This window comes from Sminthopsis crassicaudata, chromosome 1 (assembly GCF_048593235.1).
Source record: "Sminthopsis crassicaudata isolate SCR6 chromosome 1, ASM4859323v1, whole genome shotgun sequence".
NCBI lineage: Eukaryota > Metazoa > Chordata > Mammalia > Dasyuromorphia > Dasyuridae > Sminthopsis > Sminthopsis crassicaudata.
The window spans coordinates 39,200,500-39,224,674 of NC_133617.1; the positions used below are offsets into that span (position 1 = coordinate 39,200,500).

General features: G+C 39.1%; 1 protein-coding gene across 1 annotated transcript in view; it reads right to left on the reverse strand.

Moving 5' to 3' along the window:
- The window catches only part of SLC15A4 (solute carrier family 15 member 4), a 40,105-nt gene extending 25,398 nt beyond the window's left edge, over positions 1 to 14,707 (reverse strand). The window contains exon 1 of the mRNA XM_074299438.1: positions 14,065 to 14,707. Coding sequence (XP_074155539.1) covers positions 14,065 to 14,685 — 621 coding nt within the window. The 5' untranslated portion in view covers positions 14,686 to 14,707. The remainder of the gene's footprint in view (positions 1 to 14,064) is intronic.
- Positions 14,708 to 24,175: the final 9,468 nt, after the last annotated feature.

Consider the following 24,175-nt stretch of genomic DNA (forward strand, 5'->3'; position numbering starts at 1 on the left):
CTTCATAGATGTTGATCAGCGCAATCTTTAGTGTTATAATGTACAAAGTATTACTGGTTCTGCCTATTTTGTTCATCAGTTCATGTAAATCCTTCCAGGCTTTCCTATAACCAATTTGTTCATCATTCTTTATAAAACAATAATATTCCATTGCCTTCATATACCCCAACTTATGCAGCCAGTCCCCAACTGATGAGCATCTACTCATTTTCCAATTCTCTTATCACAAAAAGCTGCTACAAATATTTTTGCACATGTGAGTCCTTTTGCCTCCTTTATGATTTCCTTGGGATACAGATTCAATAATGGCACCACTAGATCAAAGAATATACACACTTTGATAGCCCCTTCAGCATAACTCCAAATTGTTCTCCAGAATGGTTGGATCATTTCACAACTCCACTAACAACGCAGTAGTGTCCCAGTTTTCCCACAATCCAACATTTATCATTGTCCTTTCCTGTCATTTTAATCAATCTGAAAGTCATCAGTTAACACCTCAGAGTTGAATAACATTTATCTTTCAATTAAATCCTCAATTCCTAAGGATTTGTTCTTTCTACCAAATGACCACGATTTCTGTTTCCTCATAATCACATAGGGTTCACTCATGTAGAATAAGAGTCAAACCTAATACACTGAGATCACTTTTCTCAGACAATGTCATCACAGTAATCTCAGTAACACTCTCTAGCAACTACTACTATTCTGCTAATGTTCTCCTCTAGACATCATAAACTTACAACCAGTCTATTCCCAAAGGCATTTCTAAGACTCTCCATTCCTCACTTTCACAAAGACATGTTTATATCCCCATTAAAGTTCAAGAACAAATAAATAAAGTCTACAAATATAAATAACATAAGAAGCCTTTCTTCTTCCCTGCCAGTTAAGACCCTAGAGTAATGGCATTTAGATTTCTAGGATACCTGAAGGAGATAGGAATGGTTAGATTCCTAATCACTAGCCAGTTATAATATTTCCAGGTCAGGCATTTATTTAATACTAACAGTAAAGAGAAAGTGAAGAGGTTCTTGTCATTGGGTTATGGAATTCAGCCAATTTCTCTAGCCTTCTGAACTTGACAGTCATCAGGTCTAAAGGTTCATAAGGAGTCTGAAGTAGCTAAAACTGGTTTAGTCCTAGTCCAGAGGTTGATGGCTTCCAAATTTATTTTTTAAAATTACTAAATAACAAACATGCAGCTCACAATGCCCAGCACAGAGGACAGTTAGAAACAAGAACACATGCACATATCAATTATCCTGACAGGTTTGTTTCAAATTATTGGATGCTATGAGCCTAAACAAGGAACTGGCTTGATGGACAGTTCTCCTCCAAAACCCTTCTTAAAGAATTTTCAAAAGATTTCTCACCTGCTGATACCAGAGGTTTGGAGAAAAGTGGTCCAAGAAGAGGCTACTTTAATACCAGGTGCTGGCATCAAAGCCAAAGGTGTTACTCTGCAAGAGGTGATGTCTGACAAGAGATAGTATGGAAGTTACAAGCAACTACAAGAACAGGCAATTTAGGCCAGCTGGAAGGCACAGTGGATAGAGCACTGGCCCTGAAATCAGGAGAACCTAAGTTCAAATTCGATCCCAGACATTTAACAATTCCTAGATGTGTAACCTTGGGCAAGTCATTTAATTCCAACTGATTTAGAGAAGGAAGGGAAAGAAAGGGAGAGAAGGGAAGGGAGGGAAAAAAAGGAAGGGAAGAGAAGGGAAGGAAGGGAAGGGAGGGAAGGAGGGAAAGAGGGAAAGAAAATATGCAGGCAATTTCAGTGATACAAAGAGCTTTCCTTTCAGTTAAATTAGCTCTGATAAAGTCACTTTATATTCAGTATGTAGATATAAAATGAGGTAATAAACCAATGGCAATTGATTGGTTTATATGTACTTAATATGCCATAAAAGGCAAGGGTTTAATTTTTAGAAATAGCTTTTTTTCTGGTTATATTTCTTCCTCCTTTTTTCCCCTCAATCAGGTAGAGTCCCCTTTCCTACTTCTTCCCTTTAGCTAATCCTATTAATAGTTCAGTTTTTAACTTCATTTTTTTGTGTCCCTTTCCAAAAACAATTTTTACTCTCTTCATTTCCTATATTCTCTTTCTGTTTATCCTAAACTTTCATTCTCTGATTCATGACCCCTATAACCATCTGTTTTTTCCTCTTTTCTTTGTATTCTCATGCAAAGCTACCAAGATTATCCATTTTAGGTTCAGCCCTATAGGTCTTACCCCATGTATTCTCCTTTTCCATTCTGGGTTCACAATCAGAATAGTCCAGGTGGTGCCCCCACCTTAAGACACCTCCCTATCCATCCCCATTTCACCCCCATTGATCTATATCCTCTTTTGTTGACTTCTTTTCTACATTTTTCTGATAATGTCCTCCCTGTGTTCATGTTCTCCCACTCCTCCAGATGCCAGTTACTTCCCACCCCCCCCCTCAAAGTTGGAAATCCCATCCTCCCAAGACAAATACACTGCTCAGGCACTAAACTCCCACTGTCTTATCCAGTGTAAAGTCCTTATCTCCTTTCACCCATAGCAGCCATTACTCCCATCAAAGTAAGGCCTTTTTCCTTTCTTTTCCAATCTTTCCCCTTCCTCTTCAATCACTTCCCAGGTCTTTCTCAGACCCAATGTCACATTTCCCTCACTGTTATCTCTTGATTTGACCCCTATACCATCTTTTACTCCTTTCTACCCCTTTGTTCACTAGCTTCCCCTTTTCATGAAACCTCCCATGATGTAATGTAATCCCACAGAAACATTCATCTATAGGCAAGGTATTGCCAGGTTGTATCCATAATGTCCTCATCTACGTCTTCACTGTTACATCTACCAAATTTCCAACTTTTCCCCTTTCTTCTAATGTACATTTGGGAAGAAATCTTTTACTAGTCTTTCTGCTGTCACTGTTGCCAGAGCTATCTTTGTTTATTCATTCTTCCTGCATTTCTGTTGTTTGGAGTATTCAAAAAGCAAATAATCTTCCCATTGCTGATTTTTTTTCTAAAATGTTTCAAATTCTTTGTTAGTAAATGTCTACCTTTTGGTCCCATATGGCTAAACTTGGCTTTGCAGGATAGGTCACACTGATGAAATGGGCAGATGAGAATAATTTGTTCCAATGGCCATGAAGGCAGGTGAAGCAGGCACTATGGTGTGCTTATAGCTTAGTCAGACATCAAGGATGCCAAGGTCACCCAAAGCATCTTGAGCTATCACCAATCATCTTAGTTCTGTCCTGCCACTGGACTTTGATGACTCTGGAAGAAAGAGGCTGACGTCTTCATCAGTTCTGCCTCACTTAAATCCAATTATGCACAAATAGAAAGATATCACACATTTTATCACTGCTACTTTTATCATAATCCTGGGATGACAAGCAAATGATAAAGCATCAAGTATAGCAAGTTTAGTACAGTGTGACTATACGCTGGAAAATACAGTCACAACCCTGCATACAGATAGCTCAGGCCATAGTCTTTTCACTGGCAGCAGTGAGAGTCAGAAGCCCCCAGAGTGTCTGAAGCAGCCTTTTAAGGATCATACTATTTACCTCCTAGTATAAGGAAGGGACTAGAAAAGGTGCCTTAGAAACTGTCTGCTTATTCAACCCTGACCTGATTACCGCAGCAGGCAGGATTCCCACCCTGCAGTCAAAACCTAAGATGGAAAATATGATTCCACTCACCATCAGTACAAGGAATGTGTGAACACATAGACAACACAAAATCCAGTATACCTGAAAACTTAGCAGCTATCACATCCAAATAGCAGTCCTGAATGTAACATGGCTAGCAAATGAAGCCCAGCTTTCTGTAGAGGGGAGTATCATGAAGCTGGTGTAGGTTTTGCAATCAAAACTAATCTCGTCAACAAACTTGTGATGCCTACCAAAAGGAATGAACAACAGGCTTACGACAATGTAATTGCCATCTGCAAGAAAACACCATGCCACCATCATCAGTACTTATGTTCCCACAATCACAAATCCTAATGAGGTCAAAGAAAAATTTCACGAAGACTTGGAAACCATTATTATCAACAAACAAAAAGAGACCAAGCTTATAATTCTGGTGACCTGGTGACTTTAACACTAGAATAGGCTCAGATTACTAGACATGGCAGGGAGTCCTTGGAAGGAATGGAGTTGGAAAGAGCAATGATCACTTATTCCTAAAGACTTGTGCATCTCGTGACTTCTCATCACCAACACTATCTCATCACTATCACTATCACTATCTCATCAACACACACACACACACACACACACATCCTCATGGTATACTCTCACAGCAATTTAACTGGCATTTAATAAACTGTGAGTTAAAGAGAAGAAAAGACAGGATGTGAGAGTGATAAAGGCATTATGTGGTACAAAGTGCTGGACTGATCATATACTTATCCTCTCCAAGTTAAATATTCACATCCAACAAAAGCAGCAGCCCCAAGGCAAACTGACTACCAGAAAAATTAATGTCAATGGATTCGAATATTTCTCCTAGCAGGAACAATTTATTGCTAACTTGGAGGAAAAGTTGAGCCAACATACAGATGACAACATGGAAGTAGAAAAGGAATGAGCAGTTTTCAGAGAATTGGTTTACAGCACTACATATGCTCATCTGGGTTCAAACACTAGCAAACATCAAGACTGGTCAAACAAAAATGATGGGGAAATTCAGAACCTGGTAAATGAAGGTGAGAACAGGGTGCGCCAAGCAGGATAGTTAATCCATCTCTAAGAAGGCAGTATTTAATTCCATCAAAAGTAAAGTACAAGTGAAGTCTGAGAGATTCAGGAATCTTGGCTCAGTAAGAAGGCAGATGAAATTTAATTTAATGTAATAGTATAATCCAAAACATTCTATGAAACCCTGAAGGCTATTTGTGGGCCAAAGACCTATGGTGTGTTGATGGACCCACATTGATTAGTAATAAGGACATGATCCCAGAGAGAATTAAATACTTCCACAATGTTCTTAACAGACCATCATCAGTCAATGCCGAAGCCACTATTTATCTGAGGCTGAAGTCAATCCTCTAGCTGAAGCTCCAACTGAAGAAGAGATTTTGAATACCATTAGACTCCTTGGTGTTGATTCTATTTCAGCTGAAAATTATAGGGGGGGGGGGGGAGTCCATTGCTCATACAAAAGCTGAAATTTTCCAGGTTATATGGCAAGAGGAGATTATGCCCCAGAAGCTCAAGGACACCGGCATTGTTCATATCTATAAAAGTAAAGGGAATATACTGTCTTGTAACAATCACAGATTCTTGCCAGAGTTCTCCTTAATAGGCTAATCCATCACCTGCAAGTTAGAGCCAGTGTGGCTTCAGAGAAGGCTGAGGAATGATCATTATGGCATTTGCCAGACAATGCAGGAGAAATGCCGAGAACAGAACAGAGGTCTGTATATAACATTTGTATAACTGATCACAGCCTTTGATTCTGTCAATTTCAAGTATCTAAGGAAACTTATGGAAAAATGTGGTTGCCTGGAAAAGTTCATTGCTATAGTACATCAATTTCATGATGGCAAGCTTTATCAGGTCCTGGACAATAGACAATGCTCTGGAGCGCTCCCAATCACCAATGGAAACTAGACTGTGCTTGCTCCCATGCTTTTTTAGCTGATGATTTCAGTCACGTTGTCAAATGCCTATAATGAGGACAAACATGGTATTAAAGTCAGCTACCACACTGATGGTAAATTTTTCAACTTGAAAAGGCTACAAGCTAAGACTAAAGTAGAAGTAGTGCTGGACCATAATTTTTGTTTGCAAATAATTGTGCACCCAATGCAGCCTCTGAAGATGAGATGCTTGATTCTCTGCTGTTGTGCTAATTCTGACCTAAAAATTAACACCAAGAAAACCTTACCACAAAAAAAAAAAAAAAAAAAGGCTCCATCAGCCAGCATCACACCCTCCATATGTAGAATCACCTATTATAGCAAAAAAAGAAGTTTTGAATGTTATGTATAAATTCACTTACTTTGGCAATATATTTTCCAAGGATATTAAACATTGATGAAATTGATAACTGCACTGCCAAAACTAGTTCAATGTTTGGAAGGCTCTGAAGAAAAGTGTGAGAGAGAAGGGGACTGACTAGCAAACTGAAGGTCTACAGAGAAGTTGTGCTTACCTTATTGTTGTATGCCTGTGAAACCTAGACAATCTATCAGCTCCATGCCAGGAAACTGAATCATTTCCCTTTGAGATATCTTAGGAGGACTCTGAAGATCACCTGGCAGGATAAGGTACCAAGCACTGAGGTCTTCCTTGAAATAAACTGCCAAACATTCCAACCCTCCTGCAAAGAGCATAACCTCATTGGACTAGCTACATTGTTCATATGCCAGATGCATGCTTGCCAAACACTTTTATGGAGAATTCACACAGGGTAAGTATTCACAAGGTGATCAGAAAAAGCAATATAAGTCATATTATTGATAAAGGTTCTTCACAGCATATGTTCTTTTATTCTTCAATGTTTCTGTAAAATTTTCTAAGGTGTTGCAGAACTACTTCTAAGAAATGTCCAGGTCACATGCTAAAAGAATAAAAGCAAAAAAAAATTAAAAGAAAATATGCCCACTACACAAGCAAAATATTCTGAAGATAAAATACGGAAGGACTATCTGCAGATCATAGTTCTACCAGAAAAACAGAACAGGATTTAAAAATCCTAATACCATAATAAAGGACATAATAGAAGAGAATTTCCCTTTACTTCTGAAAAACAGAAATGAAACTCCAATAGAACAAATTCACATATCAATTCTAGGAAACAAAACAGAAAAACCAAATCCAAATTTCAAACTCTAACACATATGCAGTAGTGGTTGAATTTAACAATTCAATCTAGAAAAATTAAGTTCTGCAAGTCATCAGGAGAAAGACCTTCAAATATGAAGGAAGAGACATTCAAACAACTCAAGACTATTCAACACTCACAAGAAAAAGGAAGAAAAGGAATAAAGTTTTCTGAAGAGTACTGAAGCTCAGAACATAGCCCAGGGTGACCTATTTGAACAATTCCCTCACTGCCCAATCATCTCTCTAAGACAGTCAGTTGCAAAACAGTTGCTGATCTGCAAGTGAAGAAAGTACCCCCTTCTTCATGTGGGGGAGTGCCCCCACATCAGAGAAATTGCAGGGCCAAACCCAACCTACTACAAAAATTACTTTGTTAATTATAGCAGCTCACACTTCCACAATACTCTAGTTAATAATGTTTCATATGGTAGATAATAATCTTTATATAAAAAATACTCTCACAACAATTCTATTAGGTAGGCAGTATACATATGATATCAATTTTATAGACAAGTCAACTACTAAGATCCAGGGAAAGGATGAATTGACTGATTAAGGGACAAAAATGAGGTCTTAAAACTCAGTATGTCTCCAGTAGCTCTTCCTTTTCTTCAGTTTTTTGAAGCAGATGCCTAAAACAGAAATCATCACCTAGAAATTTGTCACTTCTAATTTCTCTATTTCTCTTAATTGTACATCATTCTGCAAATAACTCATGGCAGAAACTTTGAAATCATCTGATTCTTAATTCTGTTTCCATAATCACTTGCTAAGTCTAGCTGATGTTCTATCGTCAATCTTTCTTGAATCTGTTCTCTTCCTTTCTATTTCCATCTATTCTTTCAGAACCTGTTTCTTCAATTGTAAAATGGAGACACTAAGTCCTACACTACCCACTTTCTAGATGACTACAAGGAAAGCTCAGAGCAAACCTTAAAGCAGCACATGAATGGGAATTATTATTATAACATCATTCTGCTTTGTGTCTTTTCCCCTATTAGAGTCTAGGATCCTTTAAGGCAGGACTCTTATTTTCAACCAAGGTTAGCTAGTGAACTTTCCCACCTAGATTACTGTTAATACCCTCCTAATTGATCCCTCACTTCATACATTCCATTCTCCACATACATTCATCTTCCATAATGCTGTTATTTTTCCATCTATTCTGTATCAAAAGCTAACGTATCTAGCTTTCTATATGTATACATATACATACAAATGTATATACACATACATATAAGATATATATATGTATCACTTTTAAAGTTCTCGAAGCACTTTACACATAATATCTCAATCATGATAGACTTGGCTTTTCTCAGCAATGTGGTGATCGAAGACAATTCCAACAGATCTGGGATGGAAATTACCATCTACATGCAGAGAGATAACTATGGAAGTATGAAAGTGGATCAAAGCATAACATTTTCACCTTTTTTGTTTGTTTTTCTTTCTTGTGGGTTTTTTTGCCCCTTTTGGTCTGATTTTTCCTATATAACATGACAATATGGAAATATGTTTAAATGCTTAAAAATGTTTAAATGTTTAAAAAGATTGTATGTGTTTAACTTATAGTAAGATTGCTTACTATCTTTGGGGGTGGGAGATAAAAGAAGGAGAGAGAAAGTATCTGGAATACAAAATCTTACAAAAATGAATGTTGAAAATATCACGCAATTGGAAAAATAAAATATTAAGAAAAAAAAATAAAACCGAATGAAAAAACTTCATTATATTATTGCTGGTAATACTATGATCTCCACTTTACAGATGAGGAAACTGAGGCCGGCAAAGGTGAAATGACTTATCCAGAGTCACACAGCTAGTAAGAATCTGAAGCCAGACAGAACTTGGGGTCTTCCTAATTTTGGACTCTCTGTTCTCCTTACCTTATATATCTCACATGTACCTAGTTAATAACACCTTGTCTTCCCCCATCAGAATACAAATTCCCTGAGGCCAGGGATATTGTCTTTGTATCCATTTCACTTAGCACAGTTCATGACACATACAAAGTACTTTTAAAATGCCTGTTTTCACTGATAACCTTAATCAGACACTTTATTCCCAAGCTTTCTCGGACTCCCTATCACTTTCCAAATGAAATTGAAATTTGTGGCCTGGACATACAAGGGTCTCTATAAACTGGCTTAAATCTCACTAGTGTCCTCTGTAATCTTCTTGCAACTTGCTTTTGCCATTCTTTTTGTTTACAATCTAGCCAGATTTAAATCCTTTCCCTGTCTCTGAGTACACTGCATTCTTTCTCACCTCTCTGTGTCTTGACTATAGTTATCTCCCAGGTCAAAGTTGTTTCTTTCCTCAACATTATCACCTTCTCATGATGGAGTCTTTTACTTTCCTTCAAAACTCAATTCTGGTAGAACCTTCTTCATGAAACCTTCCTTGATTCCCTCAACTATAAATATGACCTCTATGCTTGTAAATTTCTCAGAGTATTTTATCTCAACTTCCCCATTCTGCTGTATGAATTAATTATGTGTCTTATTTAGTCAACAGTAAGCATTTATAAAGTGACTATTGTGTGCCTGGCACTGTGCTAAATACTAGAACTACAAAGAAAGGCAACAGACAGTCCCTGTTCTCAAGGAATTCACAAGCTAATGGAAGAAACAACATGAAAAACAACTACATATAAACAATATTTATATCGGATAAATTGGAGATAATCAATAGAGAGAAGATTTTTGTATTAAGGGGGATCAGAAAAGGTTCCTTGTGCATGGAATTTTGGCTAGGACTTGAATTTCCAGAGAAGTTAGGAATTAAAGATGAAGAGACAGATTATTAAAAGTACAGGGAATGCCAAAATAGAAAGACAGAATGTCTTGAGTGTAAGGAGCTGCAAGGAGGTGTCATTGGATTGCACAGTGGATGGGAGAGAAAAGGATGAAGGGCTTTGAATGACAAATAGAGGATTTTATATATTATCTTAAGAGTTGAGAGGGAGCTTCTAGTACTTAATGAATGAGTAGAAGAGATGACATGCTTAGACCGGAGCTTTGGGAAGATTAATTTGCCAAGCAGAAGACTGAGTGGAGTAGGGAAAGGTCTGAAACAAGCAGACCATTTTACAGAGTATTAAAATAATCTGAGGTAGTGAGAGCTGCACCAGGATAGCTTCAGTGACAGAGGAATGAAGAAAGTATGTTCACAAAGAGATATTACAAAAGCAAAATCAAAAGGATTTGGCAACACATGAGATTATTCCACCTCCACTCCAACCCACCAAAGATTAAGGAAAAAGGTTATAGATAAAGTGATTTGCAAAAGCTGAAAATAAATAAACATATGTTTGTATGTTTATGTGATGTTTAATTACCTTTACTTATCTCTGAACCAACCAATACTCATTCCAGAAATTAGTGCTTAGTAGTACTCAATAAATGTTTGCTAAATATGTGAAAATTAAAATCTCAGATTTAATGAAATAAATATTTTAATTTTTTTTTAAATTTTATATAATGTATCTTTACTCATGTTTAAATGTTTCTAAGGTTTTTTACTTAATTTCTGTATAAAAGTATGCAAGCAATAATGAGGACTCACCTATTCTAGCAATAATTTATCAAAGTTCATTTCTTTAAGTTGTTTCTCTTCAACCAAAATCATACTGGAAAAAAAGACAGGCCAGGTCCCCAAAATGAGATGTCTGATATGAAATATATATAGAGAGAGTGAGAGACGCATATAATCAAGTAAGAGTTATGTTTAGGTTTTACACAAGTCAGATTTGGAGGAGGGAGCAAAGGATTGTAATCTATATTCTGCCCAATGTAATACTTACATTGGTATTCTATTCAAAATAGCAATTAATTTACTACCACAAGAACTTAATTATGAAAGATCAATGCAGAAAGAAGTAACTTTGTTAACAGTAGGAAGGTAAGTACGCCCTACTGCTCTATTACAACTAATCCTTTGAAAGTTTTTAGACCAAATGCATTTTTTCTTGCAACATGCTGCATCACTGTTACTACTGAAAAACAAATTCTATATATGTATCAGTCTACTGCAAAATTCTTAACAATTTATTAATATCAAACGTGTTGTATTAACAATTAACTACTTAGATGGGAAAACAGTGGGTAAGCATTACAACATGGTCAAACTATCAATAGGCTTGATGTCAGGAAATTTTTTTCTTAATACTTAAAATTATATGAAAGAAGAATATAGGCTGATTCAGGAAACAATGGGTTCTCTCCATGAAGATATTCAAGTTAAGGCAGAATGACTATTGTGGGGGCAGGAGGGAAGCAACACTATGTTCATAGTGTAGCAGAAATCCCTTTAAAATTATGGAATGTCCTGGATACCCAAAGGTTTCTTCTAATGTTGAAATTTATCAATTTAACAGAATTTTTTTTTCTTTTTTTGCTGAGGCAATTGGGGTTAAATGACTTGCCCAGGAAGTGTTAAGTTCCTGAGGCCACATTTGAACTCTGGTCCTCCAGACTTCAGGAGCTATCCACAGCACTACCTAGCTGCCTCAATTTAACAGAATTTAAACCCAGTTCCTGAAGCCAAAACCAGAGATGATTCTGTCCTATTAGAATGTTATACTATCCATGATGATATGAGAAAAAGTACTCTGTAGGCCTTATATAAGGGGGTTACATAATGTGAGTTACTAATCTGAGACTTAGTTTTTGTTTTTGTTTTTTTTGTAAAAGGGGGAACCAATAAGGCTTTGTAAACCATATTATACTACACCAGTGTAAACTAAGATTATTATATCAGAATTGTCATAAGGCTAGCCAGACAGGATGGCAGAACACCCACAATGACCACAAAGAACTCACATCAGTGGGTTATGAGGAGAGAAAGCAGGATTGAGAAATGACTTGGGAATCGGAGTTCAAAGCATAGCTCAACATAGACTGTCTCTGGAAAACTCCAGCAAGTTACTTCCTTTTCTACAATATAACGTTAATTCTGAAAACAAGAGTTTTGTCCTAGCAGCTAGAGCATTGGCTTCAGAGTCAGTGTGAGATCCTCCAGGGAAGAGGAAGGAAGCACTATTTCTGCCTTTCTCTTGTCTTAGCAAGCTGATACTCACTAGTGGCAGGCAGTCATAAGTGCTTAACACTTGTTTACCAACTGACATTTCCTGAGTAAGCTACTTAATTAAAACAGCTAGAATTTTAAGATTCGAAGAGCTTCTTACAATAATCTTATAACCCTGAGAGTAGATGCTATTATCCCTGTTTTCAGATAAAGAAACAGGTTCACAGAGGTTGAGTGACTCCCCAAGAGTCAAAACAGCTAGTGTCTAACACAAGATTTGAACTCAGGGCTTCCTAGTTATCTGTGCCACTTACTTCTGATGAACTTCTCTAAGCCTTGGTCTCATAATCTATTAAATGGGGATAATAATAATTATAGCACTTATAGCTGATGGTTACTATAAAAATCAAGTAAGAGATAACATATGTAATCAACTATTCAAACTCTAAGAAGCTATATGCTGGGTGCTAGATTACCTGGAGTTAGGGGTCCCTTCCAGTTACAACTCTAGGATGCTATGGACTTCTAGGGACCTATTTCCTCTTTCCTTTAAAAACAGAAAAAAATGGACTAGATCAGTGGCATCAAACTCAAAAAGAAAGAGTAGACACTAAACTGTACATGAGGATCCTTCCAGGCTGCAGACTGATTTGGAAAACCACATATTAATATGTATTATTTATTTTGCTAAATATTCCCCAATTACATTTTAACGTGTTCCTAGCTGCTCTTGGGAGTATTGTGGGCCAGCCATTTGAAAGCTCTGGACTAGATAAGATAAGGTCCCTCCCAGCTCCAAGCCTAAGAACTTATCTATAGGCCTGTTTCCTCTTCTAGAAATGGAAAGGTGGATTAAATGACCAATGAAATCCCTTTAGGCAAGCTCCAAATAGATGCTATAATTAGCGAGCTCAGAGGTCCTTTTCAGTTCTAAATTGTTGATCCTATGAACTTCTATGGATCTATTTGCTCATCTGGATAATCCCTGCTCCAAATCTACAATACTTAACTAGGTTACTAGATGACCACTAAAGACCCTTCCAGCTCTAAATTTAAGATGTCATTTCAGCAGGATGAATTCAGAGAGACCTGGAGAGACTGACATGAACTGATGCTGAGTGAAATGAGCAGAACTAGGGGATCATTATACACGGCAACAATGATAGTGTATGAGGATGTATTCTGATGGAAGTGGATATCTTCAACATAGAGAAGAGCTAATTCAGTTCCAGCTGATCAATGATGGACAGAGAAGGAACACTGGGAAATGAGTGTAAACTGTGAGCATTTTTGTTTTTTTTCCCAGGTTACTTTTACCTTCTGAATCCAATTCTTCCTGTGCAACAAGAAATTTGGTTCTGCACACATATATTGTATCTAGGATATACATATCTAACATGTATGGGACTGCCTGCCATCTAGGGGAGAGGGTGGAGGGAAGGAGGGAAAATTCGGAACAGAAGGGAGTGCAAGGGAAAATGTTGTAAAAAATTACCCATGCATAGGTACTGTCAAAAAAAAAAAAGTTATAATTATAAAATTAATTTTAAAAAAGTAAAAAAAAAAATTTAAGATGTCAGTAACTAGATGAGCTGAGGTTCCAAATCTAAAACTCAACTGAGCTCTAAAGTTCTAAAGTGAGCTCCCAGGCTATTTGCACCTCTAGAGAGGGAGAAGATGCACTGAGTAGATGACGTCAGAGGTCCCTTCTAGCTCTAAAATGATGACGGTATGACCACTGATCACTTTAGTCCTCTCAGTTCCCAATCTATGGCTCTATGAACTTCTAGAAGCCTGTTTGCTCATCTAGATGACCACACAAAAGATGTGCTAAAGATGCTTCTAGTTTGGGGTGCCATGGACTCCATGGACCCAGTTGCTCCTCAAGAAATGGAAAAGTTGGGCGGATGACTTTTGCGGACCTTTAACTTCTAAAATAACGGTGCTATCAGCCGTCGGCCATGAAGCCCCTTCCAGCTCCCAGCCTAGGATGCCTCGGCCCTCTCACTGAGCCGTTTGCGCCTCCCGAACTGGAGAGGATGGGCCGACTGACACGACTTCTGGGGATCTTCTAAAGCAACGTGGAGGTCGCTCGTGGCGGGAGCCTTCTCTCGGGTCCCGTCAGCGGCTGCGGGACCCCGACCCCGGGGGGAGAGGGCGGAGGTCACAGCAGCGGCAGGGCGGCTCCTACCTGATCGGCTCCGAAGGGGGTGATGTTGGCCTTCACGGTGCCCACCCCGAGCCCGACGACGACCAGGCCGGCGTAGAGGGCCGGGGCGCAGTAGCGGCCGCCCCTCGGGCCGCCGCCGGGGTCGCTGCCATTGGGGAAGCGTCCCGAGCTGTTGTCCAGCGGCACGAGCCGGAGCTCCCCGCAGAGGCCGGCGCGGGTGGCGGGCGCGGCCACGAGCGGGAAGGTGAGCATGCCGAGCAGGTAAAGGGCGAGGCTGAGCAGGATGGCGCGGCACTTGCCGAGCAGGGCGTCGGCCAGCCAGCCCCCGAAGGGCGACACCAGGTACGAGATGCCCATGAAGAGCAGCAGCGCCTGGCTGGCCTGGGCGCCCTCCCAGTTGTACGGGTTGCCATTCAGGAACAGCACCAAATTGGAGGTGACGCCGTAGAAGGCGGCGCGCTCCAAGAGCTCGGCTACGAGCACAGCCCCGCAGGCCGCGCGCCGCCCCGCGAACGCCGCCGGGCCCGCCCCCGCGCCCGCCGCCCCGGGCCGCCACGGCCGGCCGCTCCCGCTCCCGCCCAGCAGCGGGCTGCGCTCGCCCGCCCCATCCTCGCCGCCGCCGCCGCCGCCGCGGCCTTCCATCCGCGGGCCTGGCCCGCACCGACAGCCGCCACCCCCGCTCGCTCCTCAGGCCGGCTCGCCTCTGCCGCCGCCCGCGCCCTCTCCTCAGCTGACTGACTCCTCCAGCCCCAGGCCCGCCCTCCGAGAGTCCCGATTGGGCCAATTTGCTTTCGCTCAAAACCAAGGGCTACAGTTCCGGTTCCTCCCCTCACCCTCCCTCCTCCTCCCGGGGAGGCACGTGGGGATGAACACAAACCCGGGGGCGTGGGAGGGGAAGCGCCGGGTTGCTGGAGCGAGAGAGAAATCCTTCCGAGAGCCCGGCCCAGCCCCGCAGCTGGCTGTGGATAAAGGGCCTCACTTGAAGTCGGGCAAGTCTCGTCACCCCATCTGCCTCAGTTTCCTCATCTGTAAAATGAGCCCGAGAAGGAAATGGCCCACCCCTCTAGAGCCGGCCTCCCACGGGCAACTCAACAACACAATGAATCAAATCATCCTCATCTAGTCCTCCTGATTGCAAACCCGCACTCTCAATAACGAGGAGAGCAGAAATAACAAGAGTCAGCAGGGGGCTTTACAAATGTTAATCCATTGCATCCCGGGAAAACCCGAGGTAGAGATTATTATTTAAGTTACTAGAGGATGTGTCCGAGGCTGCCGTAAAGGCCTCAGTTCAAATCCAGCCTCATCCACTTAGTCAGCTTTAGCACCCTGGACAGGTCCCAGCGTCTTTCCGCATATTGGGGGTGACCACGTCGACTACTTCCCTGTAATTGTGAGGACCAAGTGAGGTAACCGTAAAGCACTTGGGACAGTGTCTAGTGCACAGACGTGAGATATAGATATAGATACACATGCATACACGTGCTTAATTAACGTTAGTAGTTATTTTATTAGAATTCAGGTCTGATGGGCAGCGCCAGTTTGGAAAGTGACAAGGCTGGGAATGGAATCCGGAGCTGAAATGGATCTCAGAAAACATCAGACTTGGAGAGGGTCTCAGAAGAGCGAATTTCGAGGAAACTCTTGTCAAAAGTATTTATTATGCACCGTCTAGATGCAAGGCACTAAGCGAAGTGCTATTAAAAAAACAAACAAACAAACAAACAAAGCAAAAACTCTATTGCGAAGGATCTTAAACTCCAGAGGTGAAGTCAACCTTTTAGCAACCATATACAAACAAGATAAGATAAGAGCTGGGAAGAACTTTAGAACAGAGAATGTTAAAGGTAAGGGAGGCCTTAGAGAATGTAGGGACCCTAGGACAGAGAATATTAGGGCTAAAGAAATTCATTTACCATTGGAGATACTGACATGCAATGGGCTATCTTGAGAGACTTTTCCAAAGGAAGGCTTGAGGGCCACTTGTTTTAGTGGTTGCTGAGAAAATTCCAAATGTTGTGCTACATTATTTTATAAATTATCCGCAAAGGATAAGGAGGAACGGATTGAGCATTTACTAGACTTAGATAAATTATACTTTCACTTCCAACACAAAAAAATCCTGTGTCTTCTCTCTTTAGTAGTTGGTGTGTGTGTGTGTGTGTGTGTGTGTGTGTGTGTGTGTGTGTGTGTGTGTGTGTGTGTGTGTGTGTTGAAAAGGAAGGGAAAAGAGAATGGTTCAGATCTCTGATTTCATGAATTAAGATCTGGTGTGAAAATTCCCTCTACTAATTCAAATCAGCAGCTCCTCTAAAACTTGTCTGAGAGAATCTCAAGTAGATAGAGAGGTGGCCAGTTTGTGTCAGAGGCAAGACGGAAATCCACTTATCCCTGACTCCAGGGCAAGTGCTCTACCTTTTTCACTACTTTCTCGGGTTTGGATACAATAAATGATAACAATAGCTCCAATTTAGAGTTTACACAGTATTTCATTCATCTAAGAAATCTTTAAAGCAACCCGCTTTGTGAGGTAGGCACTAGAATGTATGATCATCAAACTGATGCTGAGTGAAATGAGTAAGACCAGGAGATCGTTGTATATTTCAACAACAATACTGTATGAGGATGTATTCTGATGGACGAGGCTCTTTTCAACAATGAGATGAACCAAATCAGTTCCAATAGAGCAGTAATGAACTGAACCAGCTACACCCAGCGAAAGAACTCTGGGAGATCCACTATATAGAATTCCCAATCCCTCTATTTTTGTCTGCCTGCATTTTGGATTTCCTTCACAGGCTAATTGTACACTATTTCAAAGTCCGATTCTTTTTGTACAGCAAAACAACTGTTTGGTCAAGTGTACATATATTATATTTAATTTATACTTTAACATATTGAACATGTATTGGTCAACCTGCCATCTGGGGGGGAGGGGAGGAGGGGGAAAATTAGAACAAAAGGTTTGGCAATTGTCAATGTTGTAAAATTACCCATGCTTATATCTGGTAAATAAAAACTATTAAAAAAATTTTAAAAGAATGTATGATCATCTCCATTTTGCAGATAGATGGACTGAGGACCATTGAGATGATATGATTTATCCAAAGTAGCAGGCCACAGATAGCAAATAGCAGAGACTAAATTTTGAACCCACTGATGCTCAGCTTCCAGTTTAGCAAGTTTTTCACCAGACTAGGGATGTCTGAATTTCTTCAGCAATGAACCACATAACAAGAAATTTATATGCATGTGAGCATCATAAATTTAATTCACTAATTTATTACATTCAATTTAAATTACAATTACCAATTGATCCAAACATGTTAGAATCACATCTGGTGGCACTTATACCATGTAGATGTGAGCAGGCAGTTCAGCTCTATTGGCTTAATATTTCAATGGATCCATGTTTTCATTGATGGGGCATGAAGACTGCAATGCCTGAAATGCAGAATATCCCCATCTCTACCTCACAGAATTTCTAAGCTCCTCCCATGCATAGCACAAGTACCTATCTTCTGTATGAGTTTTTTTTTTTCCTGATTTGCCAAGAATTAACAATCTTCTTCTCTTGAAATTACTTTGTATGTAATAGCCAGGATGCTGAATCCAAGAATCTCAGGAATAGCAATGTATCTTTTCCATCCCTACCCCAAGAGCAGGTACTGAAATCCTTTCTCATGAGCAGCCCCAAGACACACAAAAGACATTTTTCTCACTCAAGTCCTTGACACTATCAGATGGTTCAAAATCAGAAATCAATATAATTTTATCAAAAGACATACTATTTTTGGTCAAAGAATATGAACAGACAATTCTCAGATGAAGAAATTGAAACTATATCCACTCATATGAAAGAGTGTTCCAAATCACTACTGATCAGAGAAATGCAAATTAAGACAACTCTGAGATACCACTACACACCTGTCAGATTGGCTAAGATGACAGGAACAAATAATGATGAATGTTGGAGGAGATGTGGGAAAACTGGGACACTAATACATTGCTGGTGGAGTTGTGAAAGAATCCAGCCATTCTGGAGAGCAATTTGGAACTATGCCCAAAAAGTTGTCAAACTGTGCATACCCTTTGACCCAGCAGCGCTACTACTGGGCTTATATCCCAAAGAAATACTAAAGAGCGGAAAGAGACATATATGTGCCAAAATGTTTGTGGCAGCTCTTTTTGTTGTGGCTAGAAACTGGAAGATGAATGGATGTCCATCAGTTGGAGAATGGTTGGGTAAATTATGGTATATGAAGGTTATGGAATATTATTGCTCTGTAAGAAATGACCAGCAGGAGGAATACAGAGAGGCTTGGAGAGACTTACATCAACTGATGCTGAGTGAAATGAGCAGAACCAGAAGGTCACTATACACTTCAACAACAATACTGTATGAGGATGTATTCTGATGGAAGTGGAAATCTTCAACATAAAGAAGAGCCAACTCACTTCCAGTTGATCAATGATGGACAGAGGTAGCTACACCCAGAGAAGAAACACTGGGAAGTGAATGTAAATTGTTAGCACTAATATCTGTCTGCCCAGGTTACATGTACCTTCGGAATCTAATGCTTATTGTGCAACAAGAAAATTGTATTTACACACATGTATTGTATCTAGGTTATATTGTAACACATGTAAAATGTATGGGATTGCCTGTCATCGGGGGGAGGGAGTAGAGGGAGAAGGGGGATAATTTGGAAAAATGAATACAAGGGATAATATTATAAAAATATATATAATAAAAAAAGAAAAAAAAGAAAAAAAGACATACTATTTTATAGCTGCACCCTAAGAATCCCTGTATCTTTCCATTCCCATAGCTGGGTCCTAGCTGGAATATCAAAGCCTAACTGAAACATCAAAGCATTATGAGGGAGAGATAAGAGCCAGGTAAATGAAACTACCCCCACTACTTTGATTTGCTATCACTTTCCCTCAAACCAGGTGAGGACAGCTCAGCTTCCCACTGAGACCCAGCAATAGAACCCCAGAAATAATACTGCTGCCAGATCACTTTCATCTCACACCTATCCCTGCTTTGTGGAAAATTGATTAGGCAACAACCTCTACAGATGCTGCAGCTACAGCTAGAAAAAGAAAGAAGACCCAGAAAGTTTTCACCCTTCAAATCCTTTGGTATTGTCAAATGTCTTGCATCAGAAATGAAAATTGTTTATTAGTGGCAATGATATTAAATAAAATGTACTACCATCTGTATTGTTGCTATGCCCTAAGGACCACTAGATCTTTCTATCTGACTTGCAACTGAATCATAGAAAGAGAGGAAGGTCTTACTATTTTAATATCCAGTAATACTTAGCACAGTGTTCTGAGTAAATTCTTAATAAATGCTTCTTAATCCATTCATTCATGTTATGTTCTCTGCCCTCCTCCTCAAGTAGAAGGTCCTTTGATGGTGGTTGGGGGAGGATGTCAATATTTTTTTTTATTTTTACCTTTATATTATTATCACCTAGCATAATTCCTTGATAAATGTTTGTTAAATTGAACTGATTCTGAAAAACCGATAATTGCATCAATTTACAAATATAGGCCCTATTGTTAATATTAACAGCCCTCATTTGTTGTATGGATATCTGCTCTATCAAGGAAGATAAGATATGCTGGGGAAATTTTTGATGGTATTTTAAAAATAGCATATTTGAATTTTATGTAAAATATTCTTAATTTTAAAGATTTACATAAAGATGTAAATCTTTTTTAATTTAATTTTTTAAAGCAAAAGCTTGTGCTTATGAAAGGATTACACTCTATTTGCCTCCCCCCTAGTCGCCCCCTTTCTCTCCCTTGAACTTCTAGGTGTCATAACAGTAAGGAATAGGAGTAGAAATCCCTTAATGCCATCTCTCCAGGAGCAAAAAAAAACAAAACAAAACAAAACAATGACAAGAGTCTGACTTTCAACTTTAGACCTCCAATACTTCTGTTTTTCAGTATCCCTAGCAACTTTCACTTGTCCCTCCTTCCCCAACTGGAGACTGGGTCCCCCAGAGACAACTACCTTGTGTTCAAGATAGTCTATAAGTGTGAAACTAGGTCAGCCACCCAGTATGGCTGATTAAAATGAAATTGGGAAATGTTTGAAAAAATAAATAAAAATACAATATAATATAGATGATATTGATTTATAGTTCTAAAGAAATCATTTCTATTTGAATTTGACACCAATGAGTAAAACTCTATCTTAGAAATCCCCACCAGTATGCCTCCCTTTAATAGTCAGCCAGTAGCCACATTTAATGCAGATATTTAATAATGATATGTATGCTGGAACCAACCTGAACTATTTCAAAGAGCTGATTGTTAAATTTCAGTGTGAGCATTTATACCTCAGAAATCAGCAAACAAGACAAATCTAGGCTTGGTTTATTGTCTTGTTGATTATCTAAACTGAAGAAAATTATAAAGAAAGCATTAATGACAGATTCTGTATGAAGAGGGAAAGAGGAAGGAAAGGAAAGACACAAAGAGGGAGAGGGAAAAGGAGAGGGAGAGAAGGAAAGAGAGAAGAGAGAGAGGGAAAGGGAGGGAGGGAGAGAAAGGTAATCTAGATATCCCATAGACACTTCGAATATGTATAAAACTCAATATGTATAAAATATAATTCATTGTATTCCTTCCAAAGCCTTTCCCCTTTCAAACTGGTATAGTGATGTTTGGAAAGCCATTTGTTAAATATTTACCAATATACTCCCAGATGGAATCATTGCTGTCATTGAGGTAGAACTATTAGGCACATAAGAATGTTATCTACAAAACATTTCCCCCATACACCCACAAACCTGGAGCTCATTTTTCCCACAGTATCAGTGGGAAAAGTAGCAAAATGCATAAAAGACACTTGTAGAGAAGCAAGAGAGACAAGTATGACTACATTACATGTAGTCAAGGTAATTTGTGCCTTTAGCAATATAGGACTCCATTATCCTCTCTCTTCTCTGGTGTTTTGTGTTACTGGTTTATTCCCTGCTACTTACAATCATAGCCATGTCTTCCCCAATTTTTATAAAGACCTCACTTGATTTCACCATCCCTTATAGTTATCCTTTACCTTTCCTCCCATTTGTGGCTAAATTGTTTGAGAGCTGTCTCCAATCAATGCCTTCAGTTCTCAAATTGATTTTAAACACTCCACAGTTTGGCTTCTGTCCTCAATGTTCAGTTGAAACTGCAATTTTCAAAACTATCAATGACCTTATAATTAATTAATCTAATTAGCTTTTCAGCTTGATCCTCCTAAACTTCCTTGACATTAGTCACCTTATACAAAAGGCAGCTAAATGACACAGCAGATAGAATGCTGGGCCTGGAGTCAGGAAGACTAGAGTTGAAATCTAGCCTCAGACACTTCCAAGATGTTTGACTTTGGGCAAGCCATTTAACCCTATTTGCCTCAGTTTCTTTATCTGTAAAATGACCTGGAGAAGGAAATAACAAACCACTCCAGTATCATTGCCAAGAAAACTCTAAATGGGGTCACAAAAAAATTGGATACAGCTTAAATGATTGAAAAACAACAATTACTTTATATTCTCTCTTCTCTAAGTTTTCATGATACCATTCCCTTCTATTTTTCTTATCTGTCCTACAGATCCTTTTCAGTCTCATCTTGGACTGTTAATATTTGTTTGAGCCTGAGCAAGTTACATCATTCCCTGGTCCTCAGTGTCCTAATCTATAAAAAAATGAGAGGGTTGAAATAAATGATCTAAGTCTGCTCCAAGTTTAGATTGCTGAGCCTAAGTATAATTAGCTTGTAGTTCATATATAACTCAACTTTCCTGTCTTTTTACATACAACATACATACTTTGATTCAGTGATACTGGCTTCTTGGCTGTTCTGGAAACAAGACATTCTCTCTCTCAAATCTAGACAGTTTCTTTGGCTATACCTTCATGCCTAGAAAATCCCATCTCCTATACTTCAGCTATTGACCTCCCTGGATTCCTTTAAGCCCCAACTGAAATCCCACCTTTTACTGGAAGCTTTCCCCAAGCCCACTTAATTCCAGTGCCTTCCCTCTATTAATTATGTCCTACTTATTCTGTATATAACTTCTTTTGTATATATTTGTTTGCACATTGCCTCCTCTTGTTAGATTATCACCCCTTTGAGAACAGGGACTGACTTTTGCCTCTTTTTATTCCCTTAACATTTAACATAGTGTCTGGAATAAAGTGGATACTTATTATGTTTACTAATAAATGACTGGTTGAACTCTCTTACAGAAACCTAATCTGCCTTTTCTCTTTATATATAAATATATATTTATTTATATTTTCTCTTTATATTTATAATCAATAACACAATAGGCCAATAAGCCTTCAAATGACTTTATACTTTTAACCATAAAAAAGTCAACCCAAGGCAAGCTTTCTGGGGCTGAAAGCTTAGACCCCTTCCTACAATTTTTCCTCAATTTGTCATAAAAGATGGGAAACATTCTTTAATCAATACAATAGAACCAATTTGGCAGATAACAAAAACAAACAAACAAACAAAAACCAAACCTGGAGCTTTTTCAAGTATTCCAATCAATTCTTCAAATCATAATTATAAGATAAGCTAATTTTAAGCCTCTCCTGCCATTTTACAGTAAGAAACTTGAGACTAAAGGAGTTCCTAGAACCTCAAGCTAAGTAAAAGAGACCCCAATTTGTACCTGAGGAGGAGTACCCTTTACAACATGCACCTGAAATGGTCGGCCAGCCTTTGTCTGAAGACCTTCTGCAGTAGCAGAAGCCCTAGCTTCCTAAAACAACTGTATGCAATTTCAAATAAATCCATTCATTTTTACATTTTTCTTCACATCAAGCCTAAATTTGCCCTTTTGTGATTCCATTGCCTCTGGTTTTGTCCTTTGGAGCAGCAAAATGAGTCTCACTTCTTGTCCCCAGGCCAGTCCTTCCAAATTCCTGAAAACAACTGCCATGTCTCACTGATTCTTCTCTTTTTTGGGTTTAACAATTCAAGTTACTTCCATTGATCTTCATACATCTGGAAATAAACACAATATTCCTGACTCAGTCCAAATAGAGCAGAGAATAATCCTGACTTCCCCTTCTTGGGAGAAAGGATTGGTTTAGTGGATAGATTCCACTAGTGGATAGTCAAAAAAACTTGGATTCAAATGTCATCATAAACATTTATTATTTCAGTTTCCTCATCTTTAAAGTGGGATCACAGAGGAAGAGGGAAAGTTCAATCTGTAATTCTTTGCAGATCTAAATTGATGATCCTATAGTTATTTCCCTGTTGTTGGCTTCTAGGAGGTTCTTCTACATGAATCATCTGATTCTTTCTTCTCCAAAACAGTGGCATATTCAAATCATGCTTTCTTCAATACCCCAGACATCAGTGTGTATACCCTCTCTCAACTGACCCAGATTACATTCCTTTTAAAATTTAGTAGATGGTGTTCCCTAGGTACTGTGGTCAAGAACATTCAATGGTTGGTAGCTAACTGTCTTCTGAGAGCCAGCCCACTCAAGTGAGAAGACTCTCAGAAGACAGACATGAGGACCAGTCCCAAGCTTGTATCTATAGCCTTTGAAATTCAGTGGCACCCATTAGCTCTTGGCTCCCCCAACCTCGCCTGAGAACCCTGGAGCACCTTCATATCAGAATGAAACATCCAAGAAAGCATTCAATTTATGATTAAGCCTAATAGAAAAAATATGAGGTAATAGAAGTCAAAAGATCTGGGTTCCACTTCCACTTGTGATGCTATTTAAACAACTATGGGCAAAGCACTTAACCTACCAAGCTTCAGTTAGATCATATGTAAAAGGAGAGAGTTGGATCCAAAGGCCTAGGAGATCTTTCCCAGCTCTTTATGACCCCATGTCATCTTGAAAAAAACATTTAATTTTCCTATCCCTCAGTTTTCTCCTTTGAAAAAAAAAAAAGGAGTTGGATTTAATGATCTCAAAAAGCTTTTCCAGCCTTAAATTTATATGACTACATGGAAGTTATCAAAGTTCAATATACGGTATTAATTCTTGAGAATTATTAACTCCTCTCCCATAAAAAGTCCCTTGAATACACAAACCATTGGGTTGAATGGAGTACAGCACTTCTTATGTTTTGAGACATAAG